Below are 26286 nucleotides of genomic sequence, written 5' to 3' on the forward strand. Positions count from 1 at the left end.
CGCTCCCGCTCGCCCTTGCCATCCCTGGTGCCCTTTGGATCGGGACGGCGCGGGCGCAGCAGGTGACGGGCGGAGGCAGGTGGCGCTTCCGATCCAGTGGGCGTGGGGAGGATGAGGGGAAAGGCGGACCGCGGCTTCACCCGCTTTCTCCCGGCCCTGGCGCCTCCCCCGCTCCCAGGCCCCCTGCAGAACCCGCTCAGCTCCCGCGTCCGGCCCAGGTAAAGGCACGCAGGGTCGCCCCTCCGCCGCAGCCTTGGGCGCTAGCGACGCTTTAACTTGCCCAGAGAATTTTTTGGAGTTGGAAGCTTTCGAAGCTCCTTGTGGACAAGGGGGAAATGTACAAATAGAAATTGGGCAACAGAGGTTGCATCACGCCCCGAGAGTGGCAGATTCCTGAGCGAAACGTTAGCGAGGCCGTGGCTCTCCGGGAGGTTTTGTTTGCTTGGTTCAGGATTCTCCCCCACACACGTACACGCACACACACCTCTCCTTTCAGTTTGCGTAACCTACCTAGATTTGGGTCACTTGGGTTTCACTTTTGGGCCTGTGAGGCCGGAACACCTTGTGAGCATTGCTTTTCTCCTCCTGGTGTGCTAAGGCCTAGCCAACCTCACTGAAATTTAGCTCGAATTTGAATCCTCAAGAAGAGACCCGAGTTACAGCCTGTGGCTTGTGTGATCCTACAGGGACTGTGAGTGCAAAAGAGGGCGATGTGGGTTGGCGCCCCGTTCAGAAGGCCCCTGAGCTAGGAATAAGCTGCCGGCGTTCAGGAGAGGCTATGGGAGGCAGATCCCTTGGGACAGGAGCACGTGCAGAGAAGTTTTCATCTTCAAAGGCCAGGTGTCTGCCTGCCTCTTTGAGAAGGTTTTGCTATGTGCATAGCCACATCCTATCTGTGCTGGAACTTACAGAATGCTCATGGAAAAAGTCCTTTCTAAAACTTCAGGTACAAGTTAACCTCCTCCTAATCAGTGATATACAGGAGCTCTCAAGCTTGATGGAATGAATGGTCATATGTTTCTAATACCTATTCCGATATAGCTATGCATGGATATATGTAGAGAGACATTTGTGTGCCTGTGTAATTTTTTGCATATGCAAAGAAAGCTTATCCATGCTGCCCAGTGAAATGTCGTCCTAAGAACCCCCTGTAGTCATGTCACATTGTGAGGAACACTGCCAAATTCTGAGTGGGGGAAGTAAAGGTGAAGTGTTCCATTTTCCTTCCCCCCCATGCCCATCTTTCTCTCTCCCTCCCCACTCCCTCTCCCTCCCTCCCTCTCTCCCTGTAGCCCAGTGACTGGTTCTCAACACTTACTATACTTAAAAACTTGGCAGCTTTTAAAAATACTGTTGCCACCCTGGATCAATTAAATCAGAAACTCTGGGGGTGTACCCAGAATCAGCTAATTTTTGTATTTTTTTTTTTTAAAGTTACCCTGGAGATTTCAAGATTGAGTCGTGTCTGGGAACCCTTCCTCCAGATTCTGTAGGGAAGAGAGGAAGAGGGGTTGAAAGGAGGGCAGAGAAATGGGAGGAGAAGCATCAAGGTATATCGTGTGCAGATACAAATTCCCCATGATGAGTGTGATCATTGTGTATACAGAAAGTGTACCGATAAACTTAAGAAAAGGAACAGGTGCATTCAGGACTTGCGAGAACTTCTGCTGTTCCCTGGCCCAGGAGGGGAGCCAGACCAGCACAGTATCCAGTCCTTCGGCTCATCTGTTCATTCCCTCTGGTTACTTCCCCTGGACACGAGTGTCAGACTCTGAGTTGCCTAGAACACTGTCACCTTCAAGTGCCGTTCAGTTCGCTTCCCTCTTCTCGTGGCGAACGTTTTTGTAAGTTTGGATCGCAGACCTCCGTGCATTCTGTTACTTGCTTTCAAGCTCCCACCATTCCCCCTCTCCATAGAAAGGAGCAAGACCTTCAAATGGAACTATGGACCTTCGAGAAACAAGAGGCCATGTTGGAGCAGACTTACCTCCCCCTTGGAGCCTCTGGAGTGGTTGGAGATGTTGCATTGTGTGCTTCAGAAAGCCAAGGGCAAAGCCTCCTGGTTCCGACATCTCAGGTTCCACCCTGAGGGGTGCCCACTGAGAGCTAACTGACCATTTCCAAGCACCTTTGCTGCCCGCTCTCTCGCTTCTGTCTCACTTTCTGATCCTGAGTCATAGCCTCCCATGGCTCCTGGGCAGAAACTCTCCTCCCTATAAATTCAGTGCAAGAACTGTCCAGCCACGTCCCGAATGCTTGGTGATCTGCAGCCTGGGGACCGATGACTTTGGCCCCTGCCTGCGTTTCTGGGTATCCAAACTCCTCCATAATTTTGATCTTCTATTCAAATCCATCTGTCTGGATCAGGATTCAAGATTCAAGATTCCATCCTCGATGGCCTTCAGTTATGCAGATGTTCAGTAATGCTGCTGCCGGTGAAGATGGACGGGACTATCAACAGGAGGCTGAGCACTTGAGACTGGGATCTTGGGATTCCAGCCCCAAACTAACCAGTTAACTTTGTTCAAAGGGTTCAATCCCTGTCTTTCTTATTGTACTTCATTCTCAGTCTCTCAGGTATAAGGCATTTGTTGAACAGACATAAAAACACATAATGCCAGCCTACCTGAGACAGGTGAAGCAGTATGTGGCACTCCCAACAAACAGAGACTACCTCATCCTCACATACATTTTTTTTTAATTTTGAGGGGATTTGTTCCACTTATATAGATATCAAAATTGTCAGCCCTTTGGCCTTAGCTACAGTCACCAAGGCATGCTAAGAGTTTTATACTAAGTTAGTATTGCAAAGCCAAGACCAAGTCTTTTAGTGTAGGATGGAAAACATCACTTGAACAATTATAATTTTCAAAATCTCTGTTTCCTGAATGGTTTCCAAATCATTCATCAGATGTTCGTTTAATGCCCCCTGAGCACAAGGAACACTTCTGGGAGTGAGGGTGCTCAGTCCTTCCTCACTTGAGAGCCCCGATAACCAAGCTGAGAGGATTTGCATGAAAGCACTACCACTGGGGACAGAAAGCTACAGGCGGGACGTCAGCTGCAGCTGAAGTATTTTCCAGAGTGGTCTATAAGAAAATGAGGCTGGGCTTCTTTACTATTGCACCAGAGAAGATGTTCAGACTTCCTGTTCTCAATGAGAGGATCCTGTAAAGTGCATTAAAAAATTAAACACTATACAGCGTTAATCACCAAAACACATAAATGCCATTATTGGGTGTGCTTTGCACTTTCAGTGTTTAGGCACCTGCCTCCATTTTTCATTCAGGTCTCTCCATATGACAGACTTTGCAGGACTCTTGTTCACTTGCTTCTAAGTGCAGGGTTTGGGTGCTACAGATGATTTTCATTTATTTGACATAGTAACATAATTAACAGGTGCCTGGGCCTTCTTTTATGTCCTGGGAACAGCATGGGTAATATAATTCTTCAGAAGGACTTGCTGCAAGGAGGATTATAAAGACAAGAAAGAATTACAGTATTATATATGAAGTGATAAAGTAGACTCCTGAAAATCTTGTGGAAAAACAAGGAAGAGAATATCTGGCTACCAGAGAGACCAGGACAGGCAGCATTAATGAGGTGGTGACATTTGAGTCCAGCCTTAGGAGAAGGAGCTCCATAGACAAAAACAATGGGAAAGATAATTCCAGTTAGAAACTTCAGAGACAAGAAGGACGTGTAACGAGACAAGAATGGTGTGACGGGTCTGGCAGTTGTGAGTTGTTTAACCTAACTGCTTGCAAGATGGCAGAAAGGAAAACAGCAGACAGAATTCAAGTCATGCTTTGCTGAGAAATGCCAGGCTAGGGCTTTGCATTTATTCTGTCTCTGAAGGGAGCTGCTGCAGGAGGGTGATAAACTTGGTCAGGTTTGTATCTTGTAAGTCTTCAGTGAAATTTTATGGTAGAACAGGGAGCTTAAAGCCAGGTATGGTGGTACATACCTGCAATCCCAACCCTCTGAGAGGCTGAGGCTACAGGATCACAAGTTCAAGCCCAGCCTAGGAACCTAACTGAGACCCAGTCTCAAAAAAGTAAAGAAGACTACGGTGTAGGCCAGTGTGAAGGTTCTGGGTTCAATGCCTGGAAAAATTGAAGGTAGAGAGATCAGTGAGAACCTGAAATAGGACCAAAGAAAGGAGAAAAAAATGAGGGAGAGAGAGAAAGAGAGAGAGAGATGGATGGAAGGATTAGGACACCCTAAGGATACAAAGTCTGACAGGCTCCCAGATCATACTGGATTAGATTTACATATAAGATGCAACTGAGTGAAAGAATGGCAGAAAGTGAATGTTAAAGAAGGAATAATGGGAGGGGCTGCATAGCACACAGGTGCCATCACGCGGGTCAGTCTTTGAAAGGGGTTTCAGGTTATTTTCAACTACAGCCTTTGACTCTAAACAAACGCATAAATATTCTGATGTCTAGTTTCTCAACCAGAAATTAAATTTTGATCACAAATGGACATTGTTTGTTTGCAGTGGACAAGAGAGTTCAGGGACAGGTTTGCCTCTCTACATGGTATTCCAGCCAATAAGTAAGAGTTTTCATTTACATGTATGTTAAAAACTGCCAGCTACTTGTAAAAGAGCATTTCAATTTTCCTGAGACAGTAAAGCAATGCTCCTGCCAAAGCGTACCATCAGCAATCATTTGTCCCTGTGAAAATACAAAGAATTGATATTTGGAAAACTGCAAACCAAGTTGTTGAAAGGATTGACCTTGAGCTACCTAGGAACAGAGCAAGGAGAGGTTTGCTTTGTACAGCGCAAGAGAATCTGCCTGGGCTGAGGGCTGTGGACAAGGCCTGTCTCTGCTGATTTGCCTGCCTAGAAAGGACCAAAGAATGATGAAGGACAGGAAGCGGCCAACCTAGCATCACGCACGTGAAATTCTTTGTAAACGCTGTGATTGTCCTGAAGAGCAAACCAGACCTTACGTGAGATCATGCCGCCAGAGCTGCTGCAGTGGAGAAAGACAGCTTTGGTGTGGATATGGCCTTGCTCAAAATGTCATCCTTCTCTCCAGGTAGCTGCAGTTCGACCTGAATTTCCTGAGCGTCCTATTTTATATGGAGGCCAAGTCTCCTCACCACCGCCTTATATGGCTGTAACTTTTGCAAAATAACTTTCAGGAGGAAGGGGGCAGAATGAAAGAAAAGAGGCAGTGATTTGTAGGGCTCTTGCCAAACTCGTGGCCCTGGTATGCAGGAATGCTTTTAACCTACTTGACAACTGGTTACCTACAAACACGAAAGGAGGACTTGGAAAATCAGAGGAAATTATAAACGAGACTATCCAGGGCCAGAGCATGTTTCCCCTCTATAATGCATGCTTTCCATGTTAGAGTTGCATGCAGGGTATTTAAGAAACTGAAGTGAAAGTTTGGGTCAGGTGGGGAGGGAGAAGGTATAATTCTGCATCGCACCCTCAAACATACTTCACATGTAAACCCTGAAAGTGAAACTTTATCTTTCAGATATTTTATTTTGTTCATAGACCTCTTCTAGATGCCTTTTCTCCCATCACTTCCCAGAATTCATCTCTCCTTTTGCCATTTAAAAGAAAGCAACCTTGCTGACTTGTGCTTCCAACGCGAGTCTATTTCAGGGTTAGTCCAGGGCCGGTGCAGATGGAACACAGCATGGTTAGAGGGCAGGTGGGGGTGGAAAGAGGGGTTACAAGGGAGCAGGTTCATTCTGCTCAGAAATTCCAGCAGTAATAATCACTGGGGTAAATTTGGGGCCAAAAAAAAAATTAAAAAGGGTGTCATGTGGATAACTTGCGGCAGATACCGACTTTCCACTCCAGCCTCCTAAGATCCTGTGGTAGGTGGCGGTGGTTGCTAATAGCAACTTGAAAATGGGAAAGTATGTGTGCCTGCTTCACTAACGCCCATCAGATTCCAGGGATTGGGCTGAGCTGCAGATAAGAGTGAGTTCCTAGCATGCCAAGCTGCACTTCTGGGGGGATTTCTTGTGGGCTGGGTCCATCCACAGGCAGACTGGTTTGGGTTCATTTCAAGGAGAGAGCCAAGTGCCATTTATAGACCACACTCTTCTGCATTCTGGGTTCGCAGAGATATTTAAGGCAGTGTCTCTGAGCCTGCTCACAGCCCAGTGGGTGGAAAGCACGGAATCCATGCTTTCAATCTAATTGTAGATACCACGTCATAGACAAGGTCAGCGACCATGGATGCACCAAGGGATAGCGTCCAGTAGGGAAGTCTTCCAAAGACATGGTGCTGCCATTAGATAGATTGCAAAGACTGGTGGATACACGCAAGGCACAGGCGTGGACAAAGGTGACCAGTTGTCTCTGCTCTGGGGATGGGGCGAGGGCAGAGCCAGGAGTGCAAAGCACAGGCAGTCAGAAGAAGGCACTGCACTGAGTTTGACATTTGACAGAGAGGCAGCCGGGGTCTCCGTTATTGCTCCCACTGGAATGTGAGTGCACTCACACTTCTGCGCCCTGCCAGGTAGCATGTTGTGTCTATTGGCTGAAATGTTTCCTCTTTTCAAAAACCTCTTTCAAAAATACTAGTTGTGTATAAAATAGAACTAATTGTGGACCATACTTTTTCTACATGGTGAATTGTTAAGTATACCGAACACTTCCATAACCATACTGTTTTGTAAGCAGGTACCCAAAAGTAAGCACCCACTAAAATAGGGGACTTACCAGGTAGGTAAGCTGTTCTGAGGTAGACTATACACCCTTTTGTCATTCTTATGAAAATTAGGGACTAGGTCCTCAAAAAGGTGCATGTATTTTTATCTGCCTGGTTTTATATGATCTTAGGGGACCACCTAGAAATGGATAAAATCTCTACTCTGGAATAACTACTAAACCTGGAACAAGGCAGAACATAAGGTTCAAAGCACAAGCTTTGGAAGCCGCTTAATAGGTTCAAACCTCAGATCTAGCATTTATTAACTGTATAATTTACGAAAAGTTACTAATGGCTGTGTACCTCAATTAATTTATCTGTAAAGTAGGTATAATAATATCTTCCAGGGTTTATGAGGATTAGATTGGCACAAATAAAATTATTAGAACAGTGCATGGAACATAAGAACCCAATAAATGCTAGCTAATATTTCTGTTCACATCAGCCTCAAGCTCCTTTTCAAACTCTGTCTTCCAGAAAAGGATGCAAGATCTTTCTTTTATCATCTAGGCTTTCTGATTACTCGGTCTCATGGTACCAGAGTGAGGAAATGTCCAAAGCATAGGTAATGGGAGAATCAGAGTGGATTACATGTCACATACAGAAAAATCTACATAATGGGGTATTTTTACTTAGGGTAATTTAACTAGTATTTTATCCCTTCAGGTTCATTTACTTTTCTCTATTCTTATTCCACCCATAACTGAAAATAGGTAAAAGTAGGAATCAGCCTGTTTACTTATTACAATAAGAAGGATAAATTAAGATGGAGGTGGCAAAATGGCTGGAAAATTATGAGCTAAAATGCCAGGTGCATGTTGAAAGGCAGGTTGTTAGGAAAGAACTGACATTTGACAAGAAAGGGGGATATTTGCAAAAGGAATCCCTTGGGAACCAAAACAGGCCTTCCAAGTAGGAGACAAGTTGAGAAATGTATTTTTCACGGCAGCCAAATTTGCAAGAGTTGCTTCCTCCCCAGTACCATTGCTCCCGTGGGGCTTTGTACTTTTATCAGTCCATAGTTTCTACCAAAAACACATTTGAGCTCTGAGGGTTCACATTAGTGTGATGGGGCATGAATGTTCCCATGGTTTTCTAATGGGAAAGACTCCGGCAATCATTACCCTTCTTATCTACAGTGGCCAAACTGAGGTGACAGCTACTTGCTAAACCACAAAGAGGTGGGTTGTTTCAGGGACAGGTAACAATGTTATAACTGCAACCCAGGAGCTAGTGAGTACTGGTGTGTGACCTGAAGTTGGGCTTGGAAGACGGGAGAAAACCAAGTCACAGGGGAAGACAGATACTGTGCCTGCTTCCAGGAGGTTTCTACCTTTTCCTTTCCTCTGAGAAGTCTTCTTGGTAGAGCTTGAGGTTCACATTTGTGAGCTCTGATTTAGTTCCTTTAAATGTGCAGAAACTTTTCAGTAGGGTGAGATCCCAGTTGTTGATTCTTTCAAGCCTTTAAAAAATTTCACTTTGTGGTGCCTTGGGCTGTTTCGCATATAATCACCAGGCTCTTCGGGGCACTGAAGAAAGGAGGCAGTGGTGGATGGGAGGTCAGAATGCACCCGGATCCAGGATGAGGAGGACGTGGGCAGGACTTGGCACCCAGGTGCCTTTCCTCAGGATGCGCAGCTCTGCCGTTGCTAGGATACCTTGTCAACTGTTCCCTGTCCGATTTTAACTATTTTGGTGCGACACTTTTCACCTCAAACATCTGGACTCCTTCCAGGGCTGCTGATAAACTCATGTCTGCTGAGTCCTGTGGGTTTGCTGCAGCCCGTCATGCGGAGAGCTCCATGTGTGATGCTGCAGCCCATTTGGGAAGGTGGGAAGGAGAGCGAGCACTGGGAAAAGGAAAGCCTAAGGAGAAAGGATGGTGGTGACTGCTGGGTGTGGTAGTGCACTCCCGTAATCCCAGCACTCGGGAGGATTGCCGTGAGTGTGAAGCCAGCCTGAGAAAAAAACAAAGCCAAATGCACGGTGAACGCACAGCTGCCTGGGCTTCTGGGATGAGGTGGAGACTCCTCAGTGGGCAGAGCCGTGTCCCCTACACACAGGATGGACACCTCGGTGTCATAGACTCTCTGACCCGAGGCTGGTACGTGTGTTCACATGAGGGAGTCCACGCATCTCTTCTCCCTGCTTTTTCCACACTGCACACAAACACCACCCATGAGGAAGCAGCTGGAGCGCTTAGCACGCATGCGCTGAGTTTCCAAAGTGTGGGAAGGGCTCCAACGCTGAGTGCGACCAGGCAGCGAGTCTGCGCAGCCTCCCCTGCCCAAGCGGTGGGTTGTCTCCCACCTCCCTTCCTGGACCCTCTCCTCTCTCCCAGCCTCACAGAGCGCACTGTGCTGAGCTTTTTATAGCCCTCACCACAATCTGCTCCTCAATCTGAGTTCCTGGTGTCTATTTCTCCCTTATTTGGAGCTCCTGAGCTGGAACCTTGCATTTCTATGTATTTTTTTCTTGAGTGTTCTAAGTTCCTGCAGTCCATTTGGGACTGGCTGGTTTGAGGTCCACTCCATGTTTATTCAAAGTTACGACAATTCTGAAGGATTATTTCGGGGTGGGATTTATGCCTATGCAATTCTGCTTAGTTCTGCCTCTAATAAACAGTGACCGTTGTTCCTTGTTACTTTTAGACTTGCACATAGTTCTCAGTAAATAATTCTTGAATCAACAGATACTTAAAAATAATGTGCATTATTGAAATGTCTCTAAAGTAATGCAGGTTGTTCGTAGGTTCCCAGTAAATAATCTTTGAATTGTTAGATTATTAGATAATTGATCATTAGATACTTACTAATGATGTACATTTTTTATTTTTTTTATTATTTTTTTTTTTTTTTTGGTTTTTCTCTGGTACCAGGAACCGAACTCACGACCTTGCGCTTGCCAGGCAAGCGCTTTTGCCGCTGAGCTAAATCCCCAGCCCCTACATTTTTTAAGCTGTAGTTAAAGCAATATCATCTTCAAATATTTTAAATGGTAAAAAAAGAAGATAATATTTTATCTGGAGCAAATTTATTCCTTTTATAACCATAGTAGGGTAGCAGCTAAAATTTTTAATCTGCACTAAGATTCGTTACATAGATTCACTTTATAAAAGACTCCGGGTTATTAATTTATTTGGAAGTAGGACTTGAAGTATCCTACCCCAACTATACATTTATTAGGTTGGTACTTTAATTATCATTATTCCACTAATACATTTTTTAACCTGAATGAAAAGTTACGTTTTTAACTTTCAGTAGCTTCTACAGTTTTGGTTTTGGATACCTAAGAAATGAGACAAAGATGACTGTTGGTCTCTGGTCTTTATCATTTGAAACTTATATTGTTCTCATATGAATGCTAATGTGTTCACTAAGTAAATATTTGAGAACATTTTGTGTGTATGCATGAGAGATTGGTTGGTTGATTGATTGACTGATTGATTGAAATTCCTCAAGGCAGATGTATAGTTGCCAAATCTACCTCGTACCTGGTGGATATAGTTAGAAAGGGGTTATAATGCAGATTCATCATTGTGTAGATTAGTAAATGCTAGAGACATGGAAAGCAGTGTGATGCCCGGAAGGGCTGAGATGTGGATGGAGAGTCAGGAGTTCGGCCACAGTGTGTCTCGTCTCCTCCCTGAGGTGCTGACAGATCCTGAGTCGGGGAGGGAGAGGTGACTGAGCATGAGCTGAAACTCAGGAAAGATTTTAGCTCGTGGGCTGAAGATGAGGTCTGAGAGGGAGTTTGTTAAATACACAGAGAGAGAACATTGAGCGCCAGCATGTGGGGCCGCTCAGACGTGGAAGAGCTTTGTCTTTCAGCAGTGGAGTATTTTGCCTGTAACACAAAGTGCACAGGGCTGGAGCAGTGTGAGACAAAGGTGAAGGACAGATCTCAAAGGCCTAGGGTACAACAAGAGTGATGGTCAGATGTCTGGAAGCCACTGTCCTCACCGTGTCCCCATCCTGTGTCCCCTAACTTAGTCCCACGTGACCGAGTCAAAAATCTGCTGTTTCCCTTACCGGTTTCTTCCTGTCCCATCCCACATCCAATCAGCCTGTCATCCTGCTGCTCCATCCTTAGGGTCCTGGATTCTGCTTTGCATTCTGCTGCTGCAAAGGTCAGCTGGTGTTCCCCAGGCCTGAGTCCCGTCCTCCCCACCCACCCTCACTCTCTGGCCACAGAAACCTCTCAGCGCATCTCTTGAAGGCGCTCCTTGCTGCTCAGGGTGGGCGTGGCTTCCTGGGGCCCTCAGGCCAGTCCATCTCCTTGGCCTGGCTGCCAGGATGCTCAGCTCAGGCTCCGGGCACGGCTCTCACAGCTCCCACACAGCACTGCTGTCCTGCTGAGCCTTCCTCCATGCTGGGCCAGGGCCCCCCACCAGCCACCCCGTGATCACAAGGCCCATGTCCCGCCCAGGACACTGGCAGCTTCTCCCCAGCCTTGTCCTTGGGATTGCTGCTTCTGCAAAAACTTCCCTGACCTCCCAAGTCTGGATCTACAGCCCTTGCTGAGGGGACCTGAGGCGCCCAGTGTTGGCCCAGCTGTAATGTTTATGAAGCAGCATTGTAATCACTTGCTGAATTGTCCTTTGCATGCAGTAGACTGAGTTCTGTGATGACCGAGACCCAGGGCAATTCTCAATACCCAGCACAGCGCCCGACTTGTAGTTGGTATTTGTGGACTCTCAGAGCCATCTGAGGTGCGTATTCCGGTGTCCAGCAGGGGCAGATAATAAGTAATGGTCACTCTCATTGCTTTCTATCACGTACAACAGCTGCAACTCTTATTGTGTAAGTAGTAATAATGTCACATACACAAATGGGCCAGGATACAGACAGAAAAGTGGCCACTGGATGTGACAAATCAGAAAGGTGCAGCTAAAAAACATGAAGAAGTGGGACGTGCAAAATCCCGTTGGCTATGGTATTTTTTTTTTATTTTAAAAACAAAAGAATGAAAACATATTAACAAACACACATACATTTACAAAATAACACGCAATAACCATACAAGCAATACTAAATTTTAGACAAGATGATAGGAAATTAACAATGGTTGTTGTATTACATATTGATGTCTTCCAAGTGGTTACTCAGGAAAACAAACACAGACATGTAAGATTGATCAAACAATTAAACATGAACTGTTCCTTTCAATAAAGCGATAGAAGTCAGCAGTACAACTATGTTAGCTATCCTATATATACATATGTACATAATTTCCCCTTCTTTTCTCTTTTCCCTCATCCCAGTTGCTCTTAACGTTTGAGCAGTTTCCTTTCGTTTCACAATGTCTATTGTACCTCCTAATTTTTATTCGCTCTTTCAGGTTCTTACACCAGTGAGACAATATGTTGTTTACACATGCAGGTCTGATTTATTTCACTTATGAGTATGGTCTCTAGTTGTGACCAGTGACTATGGTTTAAAGAGTAACTAGGAGAGGAAGTGGAGGGCAAGCAGCCAGCAAAATTGACGACTGGCCCAGAAAACACATTAGCCGAGTGGCAGGCAAGTAGGCAGGCGGTGGGGTCAGGGGAAGACAGTTTAGATGATGAGAGCGGTTGTGCATGTTCATGGATGGAGGGGAGCGTTCAATGTGGAGACGCAGGAATGGGCTCAGATCTGCCTCCGTGTGGGGCTGGTCCCCACCTGTGGGAAGGCAGCGTCTTCCATGATGGAAGAGAAATGACAGTGAGTGGGGTGGCAGGAATGTGTACAGGGTTTGGAGTGAAAACCCAGGGTCTCACGACATTGATGGAAGTGTTGTTTAATTTCACTGAACAAAAGCATCTTTGAAGCAAACTTCTCCTCTTTTGTTTCAGCTGCTAGGGGGGCTCGTCTGGATTCTGGTCGCCTCCTCCAACGTCCCTCTACCTCTGCTACAAGGATGGGTCATGTTTGTGTCCGTGACCGCCTTCTTCTTTTCTCTCCTCTTCCTGGGCCTCTTCCTCTCTGGCATGGTGACTCAAATTAATGCCAACTGGAACTTCCTGGTAAGAGATTTTGTTTTGTCTTTTGCAAGAAAATGTGAGAAACCTATCAGTATCTCCTTCTGCTCAGAGATGCCTGAGTCCCTGTTCTGGGTGTTGCTTCCCATGGGTGAGGACGGGTCTGACCCCAGCGGGGCGGTGCTGTATGCTCACCTCGCTGCACAACTGGGCCCATTTGTGAAATTCCTGCACTGATGGAGCTGAGAAATCATTGTGTGACTCCCTTATGACTCAATGACTTTTATGCAAAAACTGTTCCATTTCATGTGACAAATGCGTGACATTATAATTACTGAACAATGGGACAGCTTTTGGGAGCTGAACGTTGTCACATGGGCCTTGAAATTTTCCATTGATTTCTGCTGTGGATGTTTAAGTACATACAATCAGCTCTTGGCTTCTGAAGGTCATTGTTTCTGGGATGCCTCACCCTGGCAAACCAAAGTCTGTCGGTTCTCAGGTCCCTGATATAAAATAATATAGTATTTGCCTATGACAGACACACATCCTATTAGATGCTTTCAGTCATCTGAGGGCTACTTAGAGTACCTAACTGATATACATGCAATGCAAATAGCTTTCATACTGTATAGTTTTATGCTGCATAGGTAGGAAAAAAAGAAAAAAAATCTGTACAAGTTCATTACAGTTGTGATTTTTTTCTGCATTTTTTTTTTGTTTGTTTTTTGTTTTTTGTTTTTTGTTTTTCTCCGGTACCGGGAACCGAACTCACGACCTTGCGCTTGCCAGGCAGACACTTTGCCGCTGAGCTAAATCCCCAGCCCCTTTCTGCATTTTTTTGATGTACCATTGATTGAATCCACACATGGGAGATCCTGGGAAACAGAGGGCAGACTGTATAATTCTTGACAGAAGACAACTAGCTATAGATTCTGCTCTCTGAATACTTACAAGAATATTTTACAATGACTTCCTGTCCTGAGTTAGTAAGAAGTGATGAGTTTTGAAAAAGAAATTTACAGTCAATACAATTTTCAGAATATGACATTATTAAATTGGGTCACCTTACTTCCTGTTGTCCCAGGTAGTACAGGGGCCCTCTCTCACTTAGCACTGTTCATCCTGGGGACTGTTTCAAAAGGCCTGGTGGGGCGGGACTCCCACACCACAGTGGACAGTGCCTTGGCAAAGTTTGTGAAGAGCCCCGTTGGGTTCTGATCACACTCTTGTATTTTGAAGCCTAGGTCAGACCTTCAGTCAGGCTTTAATATGATCCTTTGAGTATAACAGTATTCTATTCAGCATCTGTAGTATAGGAGTCAGAGGAAAGTGTCTATTTTTGTTTTAGAGAGCATAAGGAGAACTTTAATCCTGAACGTTTTCCACGGTGAAATCTAGCCAACATGATTGCCCTTTAAGCCAGTGCAGGTCAAATGGCGCCGCTTAGCATAGATCTAAGAAGAAATAAGCCTGGTGCAGCCTTTCACAGGCCTGGGGTTTAGGTCTGATTGGCTTAATAGCTGTATAGCCTTGGGCAGAATACTTAACCTCTCAGAATTTTAATTTTTTCTTCTATAAAATGGTAATCATAAGGCCTGTCTTACCAAATGCCATTAAAGAATAATGGGAATGATGAATTACCTGAGCTTACAGTATGGAAACCATAGTCATCCTAAATGCTTAAATACACTGAGGCTTACACTTTGGAACTGTGAAAGCTCTTTTGCTTCTATTGGGTTGCAAATGCATTGGTTGCTGCATTTTTTGGCATAATTTCTCATGAATGATGAGAAAATTACTTGGTCATGTGACAAAGATCAGAGGTCTGTAATTGGATTATAAATGCTTAATCTCCTTTTTCTAAAAGCCTGACTTTTCCATGCTAAGGTTGAGAATGAATCAGTTGAACCCTAATGTTGATAAGCAAAACCAGCTTCTCCTAATATCAGGCCCAAAGATGATATTGGGCCACCGCAGCCCTGTGTGTACCTCAGTAGTCCCAATAGTTACTGCCCCGACTTGCAGCCTCTCCCCCCGTGTTGTGCCACACCCCATCCTGGCCTTCCCTTGGGCCTTCCCTGGGTCTCCCGATGGCCCAACAACTGGAGGGTGAAGACCTGGACACACACAGTCTCCAGGACCCAGCAGTGCCCAGTATTCTTTCTAATACTAATTGGTTTGCTGGGTCTAATTGGACCCAGCAGTGCCCGGTATTCACCTGCCTCAGAAATATGTAAATATTTTTCAGATATCATTCCTGGTCTTATAAGACATATTCCTTTATCAACAGTTTCCCCTTTTGCTTGCATTGTCTTATCTTTGATATTGATTACAATCATTAATATCCTTACTCACTTATTAGTTTCCCTACATTTACATTTCCCGGCCATTCATAGCATTATAGCTGATGTGCCGAAAACAAAAAGTGAGAGTTTTGCTGTTTTAATCACACCACTATGTAACAGCTAAAACTGGAAAGCCCTACCTGTGTCTTATCCTGTGTTTTTTCATTTCACTTGGTGTTATTTTGTTATTTGCTTTTAAAAGCTAGCATAGTCCTCACTTAGGGGGGAAAAAATAGCACAGGACACACTTGTGGCAAGAGATATTTGAGATTTTCGGGATATTTGCATAGACTTTACTATCAAGAAGGTTTGGTCCTGAAATCATTTCAGATGTCAGATTTTCAAATCAAAGCTGTTCTACCTGTAGTAGAACAACAATACATACCACATAGTACAGGGGTGTGACAGCACAGAGCTCATGATTCATGGGCAGGCTTTCAAGGAGTCAATTCCTACCCTCCTGGAGTTTATCAAATGCTGTTCCTATGTAGAGTGGGCTCCCTTTCTCCCCACTTGTATTATGTGATTTTCGTCATCCTCATTCATGTTTGCTCTCAGGATGAACTTTTGATAGGTTGTATACTATTTCTCATATATTCCCAGCCAGGAAGGTTTTGAGCCATGCTGATCATGGAGTCATCTCCAGATGGTAGCAGTTTTTAACTCCTGCATTCTGGAACTGGTAAACAGTAATTGCTTGAAATTAATTGCTTTCCCCCTTGATAATAATTTAATGCTACCTGTACGTCATGCTTGAGGAAGGAAGAATGTACTTCTATAAATAATTTTTTTTTTTTCCTCCGGTACCGGGAACCGAACTCACGACCTTGCGCTTGCCAGGCAGGCGCTTTTGCCGCTGAGCTAAATCCCCAGCCCCTATAAATAATTTACTTTCTACAAGAATTTGGTGTAGGAAAAAAAAAAAAAAAAGAATTTGGTGTAGGGTACTGATGATAGTATTTCTTATTTTTTTGTTGATCATGCAGTTAAATTTACATTCATAGTAATGTTTGCATTCAGTATTTCTCCCCAAGCTATCTAGCTTTAGTGTAGCTAGTGAAAGAAAAACACAGTATGTGGTAATGTATACTAATGCTAAAACCTTGTCCCATTGTAATCTGGAGAAAAGGAGATTTTAGTCTTGAAATATCATGTGTGTGTGTTTATGTGTATGTAGAGGAAATAATATCATTGTGGCCTACTTTGAAAGAAGAGATTCCATATTTATATTACCCATTTTCCAGAGAAGATATGCAAAAGAAAGATTTATTTTAGAAAAATAAGAACTATTTAATTAGATCATGTCTGTGACACATAATGATTACCTTCATCTTGAGACCTGGATATGTACACATCTCATACCTATTTTTAAAATCCTGTACAGTTAAACATGTCTCCCTTTATCCCTCAGAAGTCTACCTGGCATATAGTTGATTATTTTCCTCTTATGGACATCGCTGAGCTATATTTTCTGCCCCCACATCTATGTCCTTACTTGGCCTTTAAGCCAATTCTTAGTATTCTGATAGTATTCTTGTTTTCCTGAAAGCTCAGAGTGGTCACCGTCCCTTTTCATGCTGCTAGTAAGTTACCAGGGTCCACCTCTGCATGATGAAACTGTTGTCATTAACTGGTCATGAAGGCTTGACCAGAGCAGAGCAGGAAGGCAGGGCTTGGGCCAAGAATGTGGGAGGTGGGCTCAGAGGAGCTGAGGTCATCTCCTAATGCCAAGGACAGTAGTTGCTGACCAGAGCATCAGCAGCACCTGGAAATGCATCAGAAACACAGGTCCTCAGGCTCCACCCAGGCCTCCGGCTGGGCACCCGGTACGGGGCCCCTCTGTGTCGGATCAAGCTTTCCCTGTGGGGCTGATACACGGATGTGAAGAACCTCCAGCTTAACTCAGAGACCAAGACTGACCAGGCAGTAAGGGAACCTCTGCATCTTGCACAGGAATTGGAATCCGACCTCCGGGATGGATGGCCAAGTTCGGTGTGAGGTAGGGATCAAGGATCCTGCGGAATACCTGGCCTAGCCCCGGGAGTGGCTCCCAGGAAGTGTGTTGTGATAGCCTGCAGCAGTAAAGGAATCACTGCAAAATTAATGCGTTTGTGAACAGTACATGATGATCGAGTAGGAGCAGCACAGCAGAAAAGCGTGCGTGTTTTCTCAGTGTGCATCTTCTCGGGCCCACCTGGAAGCAGCCTCTAAAATGGATGTAGAAATTTAACAGGCCTTTTGATTTGTGGCTTTTTTAGGGAGAGGGAGAAGATAAAACCTGTAAAGGACAATGTGGAAAGGAAGGAAGGAAGGAAGGAAGGAAGGAAGGAAGGAAGGAAGGAAGGAAGGAAGGAAGGAAGGAAGGAAGGAAGTAGGGGGAGGGGAGGGAAGGAAAGAAAGGGCAGAAAGTCTCTGATTGTGATGGGGGCTTGCAAAAATCAGTGAGAAGCTCCAGAGAGTAATCTGTCCTTTAAGACCATGTGCTGGGTACAAGTGCCAGGCACAAGTACCTTCCCTGTTCTGCAGTTACATGGGGGCTACTTGGGAAGATGTGGCTTTGGCTAAAGCCTGCAGCACACCCCAAGTCCACTGGTGCCTGGGGTACAGGTGCTTCCAAAGCACCAAACTGTGGCCAGAGTGGCTGATGTCCAGAAAGGTGTGAGATCATGAAATAGGCCAAGAACCACTCATCCCAAGAGTTGCAGCCCTGTCACCAAACTTTATCTTTGTCCTCTATGATAAGGCACACTGCCTCTGAGGGCCCAAAAGTGAGGATCCTGAGTTAAATGAGTGCCTAGTGATCTCAAACATACTTTCTCAGTTTTTACTAATCAGTGCGCTGCTCTATTACCTTTCACCGCTAAAAGCAGTGACACTGAACCACCAACGGTACGTGTATGACTGTCCTCTCCCCTCAGGCTGCTTGTACCCCTTGTGGTTCAGAGTTGCCTGGCAGCAGGACACACAAATTACACGCCTACCACGAATGTGTTAAATTTGGATATTGACCTTGATTGACTAGCAGTTGTTGGATAACCACATGTATTTGGACATCTCTCATAGTCTAGATGTGTGGGCATTCAGTGCTTTCTCTGACTGTTCTGAAGCCATGGTGGGTCAGTTTACAAATGAGAGGTGTTTAAGGGGAAAGCATTTTTCACGTTATACCTTTGTCACTAACCCCTGGCTAGTTAAATCTGGCCTAGTGGTTTCTCTTGGCATAAGAACAGTCCTGTGGATGGCACTGCTGGCTGCATGGGTGTTTACAAAGACAGTGCAGCACTCTCTTGTATCATTTGGATGGAGACAGTTTGACAGAGAAAACAGAAAGTGGACTTTGAAGGGAATCCTCAAACAGCATTATTGGAAGTGTAAACTAATAGAGTTATTATGGAAAACAGTAAGTAGGTTTCTCAAACACTTAAGCATAGACTTAAGCATAAGATCACCCTGTGATCCAGCCCTCTCACAGCTGAGCACTCATCTGCGGGGAGTGAAATGCATAGGTCGGAGATCTGTCTGCACCCTCACGTTCACTGCAGCAGAATTTACCACAGCCAAGACATGGAATCAACCTGTTTCCATCCATGGATGAATTGAGAAATAAAATGTGAAACCAACAAAAATATCATATACACAATGGGATGTTACACAGCCTTTAAAATGAAAGAGGGCTGGAGATACAGCTCAATGGCACAAGCACCTGCTTGGCAAGTGCAAGGTCCTGAGTTCAATTCCTGGCACCAAAAAATGAAAGGAAATGAAAGAAATCCTTTTATTTGCAAAATCATGGATGAGTAGGGAGGCTATGTGAGGTGAAAGAACCCAGACACCCAGGGACAATACCACATGGTCTCACTAATTGGTGGACCCTAAAAAGTTGAACTGATAGAAGTAAGGTAGTTACCAGGGGATGTGGAGGAGGAAGAGTGTTTAGGAGCATGATTGTCAAATACAAGATTTTATTTACACAGGAATTACAAGTTCCAGAGATCTATTATACAGCCTGGAAGCTGCAACTATTATCAATGTATCTATGAAAATTACTAAAAGTCCCTCTCTCTCCCTCTCTCTCCCTCCCCCCCCCACACACGGTAAGTATGTGAGGCACTACATATGTTAAGTACTTCACTTTCTCCACACTGTGTGCATGTTTCAAAATATACAACATATGCAATTTCTATTTGTCAATTAATTTTTTAGAAAAGTATGTAGACTCTGGAACTGGATGGACTTGTGATTGAGTTGACCTTCCAAAAGTTAATCCTTATGTGGTTTTGGGACATAGCTGAAAAGAAAGGAAACTCTAAAATGGAGGTAATAAATCATGGTTGTAAGGAAACAGAAACGTACCTGAATTACATGGTCTGTGGTAGCCATTGAAAACAGTAGTGTGTGGTTAGTATATTAGTCCTTGTAAGGCAGAGGGAATTTTAATACTTACGTTTCATGTTAATTCCAGCAGTGTTCAAAATAATCTAACAAGTCACTGTTTCTGTACTTTTTGTAGAAATATGTGTCATTCTGTCTCAGTTACTTTTCTCTCCTTGCTGTGACAAAATACCTGACACCTAAAATGAAGGAAAGAAAGATTCATTTAGCTCACAGTTTGTGGAGGTTTCAGTCCATACATGGCTGGCTCCAAGGCAGAGTGACACATGGCAGAGGACAACAATTCATGGCAGCAGAAAAGAGCAAAAGCAAAAGAGCAAGAAGGGAGGGGCAGAGGCAAGCTGCCTCTTTCCCCCCCCCTTACATTTGTGCAAACTACCCGCCCCAGGGTGAGTGTAGCACTCACATCCGTAATTCCAACATTGGACCACGAAGCAATCATAAACTCTAAAAGCCCGCCCCATGACCGCATGAGGCTTTGCAGGGACATCCAGACACAAACCATAACATATTTTTAGTGGAATCTAGGGTTACATGTCTTTGAACTCTATGATTTAATAAGGCTATTTTATCATTATCATATAAGGTGATCTAATGATAATTGCTCAAAAATAAAATATTTAGAAAACACATATAGCTGGTGTAACAGCTGTAACAAGGTGTAATTTAAATGCTATTTTATTTGAATTTTAAAAACAGCATGTTATTCCTTTTTGATCCATTAACTAATACTGATCTCTATGCCTCTTCATTCAAACACTGAACTCATATATTTTAGTATAAAATTCAATACATCAGAAGTTTTCCTTTTACCAAATAAAATGGGTCCATCAATTTTCAGTTGGATCCTAACAGCCTGACATTGCTAAAACAGCCAAAATAGACAGTGAATAGGTTTAACATTGGTTAATTGCATTTCTAATCATCCTGAACTTAAAATATGTCTTTTAAAATAAGGAACAGAATTAAAAAAAAAAAAAAAAACCCTTTTCATGTAACTGGAAATGTCTTGTCACTCCTCTGCCAGGATTTTGCCTACCATTTTGTGGTGTTTGTCTTCTACTTTGGAGCCTTTCTCCTGGAAGCTGCAGCCACCTCCCTGCATGATCTGCAGTGCAACTCCACCCTGTCCTTGCAGCCGCTCCTGAGTGACAGCCAGTACCGCATAAACGTAGCAGCCACTGTAAGTACCGGTGAGGCCACCCCAGACTTCCTTCTCCACGCTCAGGGTCAGCGGTCTCCTCGATGATAACCTTTAGCACTAAACATATCATAGCTATTGACCTGTGCAGAGCCCAAGGTGCAAGGAGCTGTCACCACCCTAGTGTTGGGGGTGACTAATCTGAAACCGTGTACTATGACAGCGAGCCAGTAGCACTGCTTGACCCTGCACAACAGAGTCTACTTTGGAGAAAAGATCATTTGTACCATTCGCTTCTTTGAATGTTCAGAGTGTCTTGGGTACTTTTCTCTCATTGCTGAGACAAAATACCTGACACCCAGAATTAAGGAAGGAAAGGTTTATTTAGCTTGCAGTTTGTGGAGGTTTCAGTCCATACTTGGCTGGCTCCAAGTGGCAGAGTGGCACATGGCAGAGGGCAACAGTTCGTGGAGGCAGAAAATAGCCAAAGCAACAAGAGCAGAAGGGAGGAGCAGCAGAGGCAGGCAGGCTCTTTCCCTCCCTTACACTGTATGCAAACTATCCGCCCCAGGGCGGGTGTAGCACTCACACTCATAATCCCAGCATTGGACCATGGATCAATCATAAACTCTAGAAGCCTGCTCTATGACTGCATGAGGCTTTGGGGGGACATCTGAACATAAACCCTAACACAGAGTAAGAAAGATTTGTTCCCAGATTTGCTCTTTACTATCCTATACCTATTTTTGATTCCTTTCAACTGAATGGATATTTACCCTGAGCCTGTCTTTGGTAGTTTGCCAGCAGGTGGGGCTGGGATGGGGCTTAGTCACTTTCTAGTTGGTAGGACAAAATACCCAATAGGCACAATTTAAAGGAGGGGAGGTTTATTTTGCATATGGTTTTTAAAGGATTCAGTCCATCAGCAGGCTCTGAGGCAGAGAAGGGCCTGGTGGAAGAAAGCAATGGAGGGGGACCCAGGGGCAAGAACAACCGCTTCCAGGCCACGCCTCCAGTGACCCCCTGCAACCATGCCACACCTCCTGACAGCAAGTCAGTGACAGCACCCCCGGGCCCCATCCTCTCCCACACAGGAGACTTTTGGAGGATGTTTGGGATCTATGCAATAACAGAGTGAATAAGCCGAGTTCTGCCCCTGGGGAAGGTGCCTGTGAGTAGGTGGGCTAGTCTGCAGCTGCTGCCTCAGAGGTGTGCAGGCACCTGCGTTTGCATTCTGTGACAAACCTTCACAGATGTTTATCCTCTTTAATTCATGTACTAGAATGAATCAGTCATTTTGTATTGATTTGGTAGCCTGAAGAACTGGTATTTTTGTTTTTATGGAACTGTTACAAGTCAAAATTACTCTCTGTAATGCCTTGATATTGAATAGGCTATCTAGCGAAGGACTGACCCTCATGTCTTACTGTGTTGCCCAGGTAGCCCATAAATAGTCCTGTGCTGCCTGTGTCATTAGGACATCCTACAGTAATGGTGGCACTCAGGGTATGTGCTGGCAGCGTGGTGGCCACTGGCAACCTTGCCAAGCAACTGGAGTTAGCTAGCATGAATAAAGCGCTGATGTTTTAGTGTCTTTTATAAAAACAAAACCATATTTCTTAATGAAATCTTACTTAAAAACCAATACATGAGGGGCTGGGGATTTAGCTCAGCGGCACAGCACCTGCCTGGCAAGCGCAAGGTTGTGAGTTTGATTCCCAGTACCAGAAAAACAAACAAACAAACAAAAAAACCCAACAGAAGCATACATTCCAGTTGAAGGTCAAGCAGGGGAGCTTTGATGTCACCTGTCCTGTTTTCATAAATCCACCTCTAAGCACCTCAGCATCCCTGAGAGTGGAATTAAATGCTTAGAGTCAGTCCTTATGATCCACAGATCACAATTACTGGATTTAACAGTTTTGCAAAGTAAAGCGCAGGGACTTGGAGCTCATGTTTTTTCTATTAGTCCTCAATTCCCACTGGACTTTCCTTTCTTACTGTCAGCCCCTCTTTTTCCAGGTGTTGGCTGTATTTCCATTCCCTCTCTTAGATCTCTGAAGTAGCCTCAAGTGGGCCTGCTGATCATCACCTGAAGTTCCTACTTCCCTGGGATGGCAGGTGCCCAAGTGCATGAAGATAGGCTGAGGTCTTTAATTTCCCACCAGTGTCCCCTTTCCCTGAGAGGGGATGTTTCCCTGAGAGAGGCTGTCAGAGAGCCCTGGTGCAGTTCTGTCCTGACTGTGCTCTCCTGTGACTTTGTCCCTGCTGTCCTTCCCCTCCTCTCTCTGCCTATAAAGCTGCTGCAGGAAACGTCATGCTTCACACTCTGCATTAGGTGCCAGTCCCCCATAAACTCACCTAGAGAGGGCTCTGGTTGCTGAGTTTTCAGAGCTCTAAAATGTATCAGCCACTCGTTGATGGCATTATATCGATCTCTTCTCCTTTTCTTTTGAGAAAGAGGAAGATTCCATTTAACTTTAATAATAGATATCAAAAGCAATCTCATTCAGAGGACAAGCTCTAAATTAGAAATATATCAGAAAAGATTAGAAATGTATCAGAGAACTGGCAGGAAGGTAGGGAGAACAGACTGGTAATTAAATGGTGAAAATGTTCTATAAGTGAATTTGATATTTCTTGCCAGAGCTGTAGTCCCCTGATTAGGAATCCCTGCATCACAGAGCACTTGCCTAGCAGGCATAGGCTCAGGGTTTGAGCCCCAGCACAGAAAGAGAGAGACAGAGACACAGACACACAGAGACACAGGAAAATGGGAATCAAATCCCAAATTGTGAAGACAGTACCTGCCATTTACTTCTAGGCACCAAATGCAGTGATAGACATATAATAGGTGCTAAAGAAACCCTCACTGAGCCTGTGAGTTCGAGACCAGCCTGGTCTACAGAGTGAGCTCAAGGCCAGCCTGAACTGCAAAGTGAGACCCTGTCTCAAAAAGACCAAAAAATAAAAAATAAAAAAAAGAAGCCCTCACTGAACCTAAGGATAGTCATTTAAAACAGTACAGATTAGCACATGAGGACTGCTTCCCATACAAGAAACAACCACTGATGATTTCTCTGTATTTTGTCACTGAGTTCTAAAGTCGTAGAAATGATTTGATACATCCTCAGGCTTTGCTACTTACTGTCTTTGCTGGCTTTAAAACTACTATGAGTCAATAACTTATACCAAGATTTTTAATACAGTGCCTGAGGTTTCGTAAATTCTTAATAAGTGAACACAGAATGTAAGCAGATGTTCGACGTGAGGCTGCTCACCGATGAGAACACATTTAGGGTCTAGAATTTTTAGAGGAAGAAATAATGGTAGAAGGGGATAAAACTAAGTATAAGCCATCCAGAAAGAGATCAATATGACACATTTCTGTAAGTGTTAGAGCATCTTCAGCTAGGTTGGTCAGTCTCCATACAGTTGTCGCTTAGGAAAGCATTCTCTTAACGTCAGTGTTATGAATCTGATGTCAGCTTTTGTTTCTTTTTTCCTAGGTTTTTGCCTTTATGACGACAGCTTGTTATGGTTGCAGTTTGGGTCTGGCCTTACGGAGATGGCGACCGTAACACTCCTGGGAACTGACAATGCTGTGTTAGTTTCACTTATGTCCTTTACATGTCTGATCACTTTGGATGGCATTTTGTCCAGATGTAACAACATTCCAGAAGTAACTTGTTTAGTGTGGATTGAAAAATCAAAGTGGAGGCTTTTGTTGATGAGTGGAATTTTAATTTTATTATGATGTTAAATACAGAAATATCCTTTCATCGTTCTTTCTTTCTTTCCTTCTTTCTCTCTTTCTTCCTTTTTTTCGAGAAATTTTTCCTTGTGTCCATAAAATACACATACTCTTCATGAAAAAGTACTATTCCTTCATGTGGTTACAAAGGTACCTGAACCTTAATAGGTAACTAGAACTCCCTGAAAACTGCACATTTCAAACAGGCTTCCCTGAATTCCATCCCGTAATGTAAAATAGGAATTGGGGCACCATTTCTACTATGGAGTGCCAGATAGCACATATTTAGGCTTTGAGGACCAACCCTCTCTGTCCCAGCTCTGCAGTGCTGCGGCTGTAACACGAAAGCAGCTATAGATGACATATAAATGAACGAATAGGTCTGTGTTCTTTACAAAAACGAGGCAGGCTAGATTTGGCCCACAGTTTAGGGTTTGTTAACCGCTGGTATAAAACCTTAGTTATGTGTTCTATATTTTATTGAATGATTGTGAAAGTTTATAAGCCTAATTAGACAAGCCACATATTTAGTCTCATGCAATAATCACATGCTTTTTACTAATGGTCAAATACCCTTGGAAGGGCATATAATTTCTCAAGCTAACTCCAGCAGCCTTTGGTATAGGAAAAAGTAATTTATGAAGGGAACCCTCATTGCTTAATCAAACTAATGATCTCCTAACAGCTGAGCAGCACTCTCCTCAGAGAGTTCTTGAAGTGGGATCTCCAGAGACCATTAATCACCACTGGGACTTCTGTGTAGCTTCTTATATCTCACTCTGATTTATGCTTAGAATGCAGTTGTTTGCCCTCTGCATGAATACATAAATATTTATGTATGTGATGCTTGTCCAAATAGAGCTCTTTGAAGAGTTAACTTTTTAGCTCTAATTATTTTACATTATTTTCTGAGTTACATTTGAATAGACTATTAAATATAACATAAAGCTGTAGCTTCATACACGTTCTGATAAATGCCCAGACATCTCTCTTGTTTTTCTGTGTTGGGGATTAACACAGTCAGTTTTTAAACAATAGCATAAAAACAGTCTCTGGATTATAGGGAATGATTTGGGCTCATCTGTAGAGACTGTGGTCATAGGAGAGGACACTGGAAGCCTCCAAAGGGAGACCATGTAGGGTCAGGCCCCAGGTGTAACCCTAGCTGTCTACCCACAAGGTGCTTGCCTGTCACCACAAAGGGGCTGCCTGGGAAGGAGAACACTGGAGCACGTTCTTTCAACCCTCAGCTGTCAGGCTCATCCTCTCCTCAGAGTGCCATTACAACCTGCGCTGTTGGAATTCATGGGACATAGAACATTCATAAATGAGTAGCATGGTCAGTGCTCACTGAGCACATAGTGTTTGCCTCAGGCTCCCCTAGAAAGATCTTGGCGGGCCTTCGTTTGTGATAGGACTGTAAAGACAGGAGACGCGTTTTCATATGTGGTATGAGGGAACCAGTCTTACAACTTTATAATCATGTCATATCTTTTTTACAAAGCTTACTTCTTTGATTTTTCTAGTTCTATACCATGTACCTAAGCCTGTATTATTAATTATACACTACAAAGTCATAAATGTGCCATAAAGACATACTGTGCATTCTACTTGGAATCAATTAAAGGAAGTCTGCTAGAATTTAGTTGTGAGATTTTATTTTTTTTCCAAGGTGTTATAGGCCATGCTTGGTGGCATTAAATGATTTCATTAAAATGTATTGGTGGCACTTTTATAAATGGGCTACTTTTAGATTAAGAACCAAACCTAAAACTCTCCTAACTGTGAATACTTAGATTTATAGATTAATTGCATTCTAGATTTGTGAGTTAGGTGACAAAGCACTTGAACAAAAATTATGGCATTTGAGAATTTATTTACATATCTTCATTGTAAAAATGAAAAAGTATTGGTTGGTCTTAGAATCTGATACCTTCATGATGAAAAGAAATTTATTTTATAAGTGTTATGACTCTAATAAAATATTCATTTGGTAA

At 43.9% G+C, this 26286-nt stretch overlaps 1 protein-coding gene across 1 annotated transcript; it reads left to right on the forward strand.

Annotated features, from left to right (window-relative positions):
- Positions 1 to 26286, forward strand: Mal2 (mal, T-cell differentiation protein 2; the record flags this gene model as incomplete). The annotated part of the gene is given in 4 exon segments (XM_013512825.1): positions 1 to 62; positions 12529 to 12699; positions 20422 to 20577; positions 24045 to 26286. Coding segments are annotated over 4 exon segments (461 nt in total), but the record flags the coding sequence as incomplete, so codon positions are not given.

This window comes from Chinchilla lanigera, unplaced genomic scaffold (genome assembly GCF_000276665.1).
Source record: "Chinchilla lanigera isolate Chin_1 unplaced genomic scaffold, ChiLan1.0 scaffold00016, whole genome shotgun sequence".
NCBI classification, from domain to species: Eukaryota; Metazoa; Chordata; class Mammalia; order Rodentia; family Chinchillidae; genus Chinchilla; species Chinchilla lanigera.